The sequence below is a fragment of the Etheostoma cragini genome, chromosome 3 (assembly GCF_013103735.1).
Source record: "Etheostoma cragini isolate CJK2018 chromosome 3, CSU_Ecrag_1.0, whole genome shotgun sequence".
Classification (NCBI taxonomy): Eukaryota; Metazoa; Chordata; class Actinopteri; order Perciformes; family Percidae; genus Etheostoma; species Etheostoma cragini.
Window position 1 is genome coordinate 2802424 of NC_048409.1, and position 10032 is coordinate 2812455.

General features: G+C 41.5%; 1 protein-coding gene across 1 annotated transcript in view; it reads left to right on the forward strand.

The window, feature by feature from the left end:
* zbtb16b (zinc finger and BTB domain containing 16b) overlaps positions 1–9763 on the forward strand; it is a 20345-nt gene extending 10582 nt beyond the window's left edge. Inside the window, exons 5-7 of the mRNA XM_034867962.1 lie at positions 4659–4829; positions 5894–6061; positions 7178–9763. Coding sequence (XP_034723853.1) covers positions 4659–4829; positions 5894–6061; positions 7178–7407 — 569 coding nt within the window. The 3' untranslated portion in view covers positions 7408–9763. The remainder of the gene's footprint in view (positions 1–4658; positions 4830–5893; positions 6062–7177) is intronic.
* The last annotated feature ends 269 nt before the right edge of the window (positions 9764–10032 follow it).

Here is a 10032-nt window from a genome sequence, read left to right on the forward strand (position 1 = left end):
ACTGTGGGAAGGAAAGGGGTATGTGAGGACTTCCTGAGGGCAAGAGGATTGCTGCTGGTGTTGAATGCCAGGACTGAGAGGGAAAACAACATCATGTGCTGCTGTTTACTCCTCGCCACAGCACTGTCATAGCCTCCTCTGACCTACTTGTCAGTGCCCAAAATAAAAGAATGGATCTGTCTCTGAATTGCTCTCACAACAAAGGGGTTTGTTTCATCAGAGCAAGTCAAAGGCTCTGGGGCACCAAGCTCTCAATTTTGGAAAACCCAAGACTGTATCTTATCTCTACAGCACGCACAGAAATTGACTGTATGTGCTTGGAGCCATGCTGACAGAACATTTTGCCACCTTGCCTTTAAGGCAAAGGCCGTAAGAGTGCTCCTTTGTGTACTCACAGCAGCTGCACTGTTTCCGCACATTACAGGCTGCTTCATCAAGTGAATAAAATTACCTTCTGTCCGAGCCCTAATTAAACAGTCCTGTAGTCCATTCAGATACAGCCCGGGCTTTTTAACGCAGACAGTTTAGCTCGCCTAATTGTGTGTCCGTTATCATACTGCGCCCTCCTGTTTATACCCAATTCATACAAGCCCTAAACTGAATTGAACTGTGCTCTGTTTGGCATTGTGCCCCCAGTATTTATTTCCCTTCACTGTCATGATACACAAAGCCCCGGGATGTCCTGTCATTTCATATATAGCACATAGAGAAAATATTGTTAACATTCTAAAAATAGAGGGGAATAAAACTGTGTGTGACCTCAATGAACCGACCCATGGAATGGTGGTTAAACACGAGCAACGTATCTCTTGTTGCATTAATTATTAAGTTGGTTGTTCCTCTCTCGGGTAGATTAGCAGCCTGCAGATGAGCGGCCGGGGTTGTTTAAGGTACTGTAGCGGTTGTGTGTGTGCTTCTCGAGCTGCCACAACTACGGGGAGCAATCTGCATGAACACATACAGTAGTGTGTCATGTTAGGTTGAGCACATAATGTAAGCCGCATAATTTGTGTATGTTTAACTGGGTGATATCCGTGAGCCAGCAGACAGCGAGCACATGCACTGAACAAGGCCCTAGGACATAGTTTATAGTGTCTTCACATTGCATACTCTAGCTAGTGGACATAATCAGCCATGATCTAATATTGTAGATTGGGAAATCTGTGTGAAATGATTTGCCCTTTTTGATGGCAGCAGAACATTTGTTTAGCATTAACTTCATTCACAATTTACTGTAACCTTAATAGATTAAATTCTGCAAGCCTTTATTAAAATAATGCCAGTCAGATTACATGTGTTACTTTTATATATGTATTTTAGAAGATATAAAAGACAAATTATCCACAAATCAATCAATTCAATTGGTGTGCTCCGGACACTGAAGTTAAGATTAACACAGAAGAAATTAAACAGATTTGCGGTCGTCACTGAATACAATCTCTTGTTCAATTTACAGCGGGTTTACTCCCAGATTCTCAGGGTGGGAAAACTTTTGTTTGCCGCTTGAAAAGAAACAGGCTGCGCTTATTTGTGAATGAAGGGATTAGCTTGAACACTTCACCCCAACAAGGACCATGATCCTATCTGGTTGCCTAGACACATGGTTTTGTTTCTCAGGCAGCGTGAGAGCGTGGCCGGCTCCCACCTCGGTTGGACTGAATAAGTGGCAGATGTATGAAGTTAGACCATGTTAAATCACATGGGTGTACTCAGGGTCTTGGTGGAGATATGCTAAAATAGCATAGCAACCTCAAATCATCCTGAATTACCAAGCTAATCGTGCATTGGACAAGCTCATTAATAAAAATGCACACAGTGAATGATTATAAGTTCTGCCTCATAGAGATTTGCTTGAAAGTAAATCATTATTCCCACTGTTAAGGCCCCCCCCCCACTAAACACAATGCACAGTCATCTCTCAAGCCTTTGAGGAATACCATTGATTACATGGTATTTACCCCATTGAGGGGCAAGGGTCAGGGGTCATCCTGTGCCTTAAAACCCAAATCCCAAGCCCATTGTCTGGTTTAGGGTGAGAAAGCAGGGGGCAATGACAGCCAACTTTAGGGCTTATTCTCTCATAAAGAAGCTCCACTGCACTTATTACCAAAGCTTACTGGAAAACTCTACAACTGCAAATCCTTTTTCTTTGAAAAGTTAACAGAGCGCAGCGAGGAGAAATGCCGCCACTAACGCATACAAACACTTCCTTGCCACGGAAAGGTTTTTGTTTACACTTCAAGATATTATTTGTTATTTTTATTTTCAGCGTCAGCTGTGCGGAATAAACCGAAAACGGCTGTTGAGCTGTTGTCACCGTGTGACAACCTGAGATCAAGAGTGAGACTCCTGTGACAGAAAATTTGTCATATTTCTTTACTCAAGTTTGCGTATTGTTGGTGACAGAAGGATCAGGATACACATCTGTGAGAGTCTGCGAGTGTCTCAGGGAGTAACGGGTTTTAACCTCCACAAAGAAAACTAGGATGTGGAATTTTCAGAGCAGGAGGAAAAGACAACTCAGGCTGTATTGAAACACACATTTACAATACATGATAGTGAATAAAGAAAGAGTGGAGAGAGGATGATTAAAGTAGCTTTGAAGTATCTACAAGGTGGTTAATAATGTCATTCAGCTTGTTGAGGGCTCTGCTCTGCCAGCAGCTAAAAGTATGCTGGACACATAGGAACAGAAAGCACCCCCCCTGCTGGCTGCGGCCAATATTACAAGAGAAACCGGTTAAAGTGGATCAAGGCTTCCTCATCACAGGTCATGCAGAGACTGCATTTTAAAATGCCTTTAGCTATTTTTAGGTAGATCATTACCCAGTATCTACTGTTGCACAGTGCATAGTGAACTGGCATTAGTTAGGCATGACTCAAGCAGAAAGTGAAGCTGGTTGGGTGAAAGGATTTCCTGTATGGTCAGCGGCTAAGGGGGAGTGGGGAGGGCGCAGAGGCGTTGAGAATGGAGGGTCTTTTGTCTTCAAATAAAATATTGTGATCCGTGGGTGAGAAAGGGCCTTGGTCATTAGGGGACAGCATAAAGACAGGGATTGTAGGAGTTGCGTAAGGATTCTATGACTAATGGGCTTGGTCAATGAGGGCCTGAACCATATTGTAGGCCCTTTGTGCAAAAGTCCACAGGCTAAAGCCTCTGAACAGGTGCAGTTCATTCCACCGGATCGCCTCCTTGCAGGATTGTTAAGATCCGGGAATGTCTTTCATCCGGTGTTCTTGCTGTTAATGATTAAGAATGATCAGTACTATTAGTGCCGTTTTTTGGACGGGGGGGATTTCAAAACTAGGTTAAAAAAGAAGCAACGTGATTTCAAAGAGTAGGCTTTGTGGTTTTGTGCCAAATTATATTTATCCGTGAAATGTGAAGTCTAAAAAAGCGTCCTGCTTTGTTTGAGCACATTGTGATACTTAGATTAGACAACAATGCACGGTGAATGTTGCTGATTTATCCCACGAAGATGTGAATTTGCTTGATTTGTTTCTTTTTCTTTCCACTTTGAACAGGCTTGCCTGTTAACTTGATTGAACCAAAAGTGTCTGACACTCTTCCCTCTTAGTATGAGTGTGCTGTATCCCTTTCCCTGCGTTAATTCCAATTTAATTGCCAGTTGCCTCAAGGCACTTCAATAACAGTAACAAATGATTTGATTTAGTGGACCTCATCAGACTGCATTTTAAATGCGACACAGCAACCCCACTTGAATTCCAATGAAGTGCTGGCACAGTCCTCTGTTTACTAATGATCCTCCGCTGGAGATGTCTGATTGAATCTGAGTCAGGAGCAATGGGACCTGCTATCATTGTAAATGATCTGCAACCTGAGCAGACAGAGAAATAAGGACCTCATAATCTCACATTAAAGCCTCACTCTCTAGAACATGCACATTATGTCCAATACAGCTTATAAATCAGTCTCTCGGTCTTAGCACATGTATAAATTTGCATCCGTGTGAATGCCAGAATGGATTTGAGTGCTGGCGTACACAGACTGTAGATCAAGTGTTGACTGTATGACAGGCAATGGATCTTCTTCACATAGCCATTTTGACTTGAGCCAGCCTGCCAGCGACTCCCTATCTGTATTCCTCTCCACACGCCGTGCAACAGGAAAGCAGCCCCAAAGAGATGCCAGGTCACACACAGGATTAAACTGGATTGTGTTTTTTTCCTGCAGTCCTGCCTTTAATGGCTTGATATCACTACTTAACATTCTGCACAGAGCGCATAGTGTAGGCATCATTTAGGGTGGAGCTACTATCAGCCGCTCTTTGAGCACGGAGACAGAGGACTTCACAGGCTGGAGCTGACTCCTGATGGGGAATGAAGAGAATAATTACACATCTAACACACCAGGAGGAAGCCATTGATTGTGTGATTGGCATGCTGTGCATTGTGTGGGAAATTCTTAAAGAAAACAATGACTTTCATGGTTTAAAATAGAACGTATAAAAACTCGCAGTTGAAAGTGCCTCTGGGCTTTTAGGGGAGTTAGTTTAGGTACAGGCACTTGCTCTTTGAAAGAAGCTTTTCCCTCTGAGGACTCACACAAAGTTGAAGTGACCCAGTTTCCCCACTTAAGGCCCTGTCTGTGTATGGTACTGAAATAACTGCGTGTCTGTGTCTTGTGCGTTCTCCAGGGACTGACATGGCGGTGTTCTGTCTGCTGTGTGCAAAGCGCTTCCAGACCCAGAAGGCCCTGCAGCAGCACATGGAGGTCCATGCAGGCATGCACAGCTACATCTGCAGCCACTGTGAGCGCCCCTTCCCCAGCCACACTACCCTCAAAAGACACTTGCGCTCGCACACGGGTAAGAGACCGATCATTGGCCCCATCATTGGTGTGTATTTTCATAGAACGTATGCATGTGGTGTCAAATGTAAATGTGGTTAATTGTGTAAATAGGTTAATTTCCTTTAGGTGACTGGCTTTAAGGGTTTAGTCAATTTGCATGCATCCTCTCCCACCCTCCTTTTCACTTCTCTATAAGATGACTCACCTCTCTGATGACAGCACTGTACCGTTATGGCCGGTGCATATTTTGGGGAATTTCATCCTGTTTATATTTTGGGTTCTTAGACAGCCTTTGGGCTTCTGCAATTCACGGCTGTCAGTTCTAGTGTGGTTCACACAAAATGATAGAGGAAACCCAAATAAATATTGAAGGAAAAGCAAATGGAAATGACTTGTCTGTGTGTTCTACTGTGGTTGAGTCTTAGTGCCGCAGGAAACGGGGAGATATTTACTGAAAGGATGTCCCCCTTTCTTCTTTTACCTTAAATAACACTCCCAGCTGTCAGGATGGCTTGATGTCTAGACAGGAGAAATATATAATTGATGTGAAGAGACGGAAGTGAAGGGAGTTTTGGCCATGGCAGCGTCTCTTGTTTGTATGCCATTCTGCTTGGAAGTAACATTTTGTAAATGTCATCTGCTCCACAGTGGGGTGGGGGATTGGGGAGAATCGGCCTGTAATGAGGAGAGCAGTGTATCCTCTGACTTGGCTGTTGCTGTGGACACTGAGATAATGAGGCACATAGGTCATTGGAGATGAGTCAAACCCTCAGCCTAGGAGAGAAATAGATTAACTACAGTATATAGAACAGAGCAGCACATGCCTGGAGGACTTTTATTAGCTATTAGCGGACAGCCAAGAGGAGTGTCCTCATGTCATAACATTAGCAACGTCTGAAAGCACATTATATCCCTGCTTGACATGCATGTGCAGAAAAGGCTCTGTGACTATTTGACCTACGCAGCTACATATGCACCCATTCCATGTCGTGCCAAGGATAAAGTTAGCCTTTAATGCTTCGCACGATAATGGGCTGTGTTGTTGTTGTGGCTGCTGTTGTGACACCACTGTGTTTTCAGGCGATCACCCGTTTGAGTGTGAATTCTGCGGGAGCTGTTTCAGAGACGACGGCACGCTGAGGGGCCATAAACGCATCCACACAGGAGAGAAGCCTTATGAGTGCAACGGCTGTGGGAAGAGGTTCAGCCTCAAACACCAGCTAGAAACACACTACCGTGTACATACAGGTGAGAGTTCAGAGATGAAGACACACTCACACGTACAGGAGAGCAGGGTCTTCAGGGTAACAGGGCTGGTTTTATGCTGTGTTTCAATATCTTTCAAATTTAAGATTTGAGACAGGGCTAGTGTGCTGTGTTTTTTATTGTCAACAAATCCCATAAATAGGCAAAAAACAATGAATTGATCTTAGCGACAAGTATTGCTTGTGACGCTTTTTCCTACAAAACACATAAATAAGCCACACTGTTGCCCAGGGTGACATGGTGTCTTTATTATTATGAAAACAGCCTCTGTAGTTTATTTTTTGACTCCATGCCATATACACAATGTCCTCCTGTAAAACCACTCACTAAATGGGTATTAATACGCTGCTGAAAATAGTCCCCCACTAATTTACTTTTACTTGTGTTTGCTAAAAACTACAGTGCTACAGCTGTTGTAGAACATGACCTAACCTTTTATTGTTAAATTTCAACTATATTTTTGTGACCTGTTTTTAAAGATTTACGTCGTTCTTGGACAAATTGGCTTTAGTGTGTCACAGACAGGGTCAGACTAATGCATTTAAGGTTTTTTTGTGGGACTGTTGTAAAATCTGATAAAATATAGAATAATTTTTACAGCTAAAATAAGCGTGTCCTACATACATATGTTATTTCATGAGTAAAAATAAAAATTCTATTGAATTTGGGACTAAATAATAATTTCTTACCGATAAATTATGATGGTTTGCATCGTTTAAAGCTATTTTATGGAAGTGGAAACTTACAGAGTGCCTTTAAATGTAATGACGTTATATTAAAACACTATCCAGCCATTAAATTGCATCATTAAGATGTGCAACAGGTCTACATTTTATCTTTTATTTTATCTTTTAAATGCTACCTGATTCCTTGCTGAGGTCGTATTTGCGGTGGATGACGCGGACTATGACGCCAATATCTAATTGGCAAACCGATATAGGTCTAATCCTAGATCACAAACACACACCACACACACACAAACACCAGACAATACCACATCAAGTACAGTGGACTGAAATAGAGGTGAGTCCCGTTTCACCTGGCAGGCCGTCTGGCTCCGGGTCTACAAGGTTAATGCTGTATTGTTGAATTTTTCAGGTGAGAAGCCATTCGAGTGTAAGCTGTGTCACCAACGGTCCAGAGACTACTCGGCTATGATCAAGCACCTGCGCACTCACAACGGAGCGTCTCCGTACCAGTGCACCATCTGCCAGGACTTCTGCCCGAGCCTGGCCGCCATGCAGAAGCACATGAAGGGCCACAAACCGGAGGATGTGCCGGCCGACTGGAGGATAGAAAAGACTTACCTGTACGTCTGTTACGTCTGAGCAGGACTTGGACCGCACGCACACACGCTGTCACTGTTGGGTGAAAACCTCGTAACTCCAGTGTTGCTGTTTTTTCATGCTGAAAAATTACATGTCTCTCTATGTGTTTTAAAAAAAAGAAGAATTCTGACTCTTTTTGGATAAACTGAAAAATGCATTGTGGGAAGTTGTCATTCTGGGAGATGCAAGGTTTTTACCTGACAACAGAGACATGCAAGCACGAATACAAATGTGTGGACACACTAGGGCTGCAACTAATGATTAGTTTCATTATCAATTTGATTATTATTGATACAAATGTTTGATGATTATTATTTTTACTACTAAGTGATAAATCGTTTAGTCTGAAAAATGTCAGAAAAGTAGTCACATTTTGGTGACAAGGTGGCATCTCAAATAACTAGTTCTGTCCGCCCGACGTCCAGTCTAAAGAGATCCAGTTTACAATGATATAAAGCGAAGAGAAGCAGCAAATTCTCACATGTTGAGTGGAAGGACACTGAATATTTTTTGCATTTTTCTTTCCTCCGAAAAATGTCTGAAAATTGTTGACGATGAGTTTCTGACGACTTCTTGTTTCGGCCCTAGTGCACACAAATATACACAGAAACACACTCCCCCCCGCTCTCACACACACTTTTGATTATAACTCATGTCTAATAGATCCACTATGGTTAAAATCTACGCCACAATGGCTGCAACTGCTGACCTGTGTGTGTGTAGCAGGAGCTTTTTGATTGATAAGTCATCTTCTGTGATTGTGCAGTAGATGTTGAAAATAATTCCACAAAGGCATGATTGGCTGAACATTGCAACATTTTCCCTCCTAAATTCCTGTGACATCTCACTTTTTTTCTGCTTTTGCTGTTTTATTTTGGAGTTGTTCATTTGCTGCATGTTTTACTTGAATGGCTGCCACGTTTTGACCTCATAAGCTTGATTTCTTTAATTGCCTTGTCTTTCTTGCAGTGAGTGTTATTGTTTCAAGGTAGCTGGCTTACAATTTGAGTTCCTCTTGCAATGTAGTAGGTTTTGCTATTTATATGTTGTTTATTTGTTACCAAATATGTGCTGGTTCTCATCATACACTCGGTGTCTCTTGGGAGGATTTCTAGTAGAGCGAGCTCTACCTCTACTTCTAAACCTACTGCAAATTGTTCAGTCATCCGTAGTTTGAATTTTCTAACAAATACATCAACATTTAAATGGACAAGCAGTGTGTAAAAAAACAGCCTCAACATGGCTTTTATGTGTAGTTTTTTTATCATTAACTATATATGTCTTATAAAAATCACAGAATCTGAATTTTCTAGGAGAAAATTGAAGAAAACATGAAAAGTAGTTGTTGTTTTTTACAAAACCTGAAAAGAAAATTCTGACTTTGAATCGCTATGGGCAAGTTATTGTCAGTTGTAGTGTAGCTGTAATGTACAAACTGTCATGGTATGTTATTCCCTTATGTGAGCCTAACACAGGCCTTATAGATTTAAACATGTTGTATTTTTGTATTACAGTAATTTGCTATCTGTTTACATTTGGTATGATTTGAGAAACATCTTAATGTGTGTTTTATAAGTCCCTGTTTGGATTAAGATCCCTTCCTTGTGCCTCTTTTATAAGTAGAGCATCGATGTGCTTGAGTACATGGGTCTGTGCTATTGGTAGTTGTTTCTGGGTGTTTGTTTATTGTTACTTAATTAAAGATAGACTGCCATGTAGATCCACTTTGTCTGAACATTGCAACTGGAAGCAACATACTGTGATAGTGGCTGATACTCTGAGACAAGCGTGACTTTTTTCATCACAATTGCTTGGAACTTGCATCAAATTGTTCCCTTCAAAGTGACAATGGACTGAGATCTTTGGATGAAAAACAGTGTGTATAGCAAATCTTGGCGTCTGTGGGCATTACCAATGCCTCCTTAAGTAGCCAACAACACTCAGTGCCATGAAAACACACATTCACTGTATCTATTCTACATGAACATGCACTATAAATGGATTTCCTTAGTGGACCAAAAGAAACGGAGCACTTTTGTTTGAAAAGGGTTTTTTCTTTGATCTTTCTATGTTGTAATAATGCAAATGTCCTTTTATTTGATGTGTCCTAGAAGGATGTGATTAGCATTGTTTAGATTATGTCAATGTCTGTCTACCTCAGGGCCAGATCAAAGCTCGAACCTGGTATCCAATCAGGGTTGTTCTTCTTGCCATGTGTGCAGTAAAATCCCTCTTCATTACAGCTTTGTAACACAGTGTGTGAAAGTGTTTTCTCAGTGTGGATTCAGGCACAACTCTGTATGCGTCAGTGTTCAGTGGCATGGTTAAAAAAAGAATAAAACAATTTACTATTTTATGCATCTTGTCTTATTTGCCCACCGTTTCTGCTGTCAATAATACAACTCTGTATGTTAGTGGGTCCCAACCTTTTTCACAGATTAACTCATTGACATCATCTGCATCCACAGTCTTCCAAATGTGCTCTATATGAATAGATTTTATACTGAACTCTTTAATATATACAGTAAAAGTTCAAAGTGATACCATAATATTTTTATACAATTGAAGAATTTTTAGATTGGTCTGGTTAACTTTGCATTTGTTTCCACCACTTACTGTAGACTT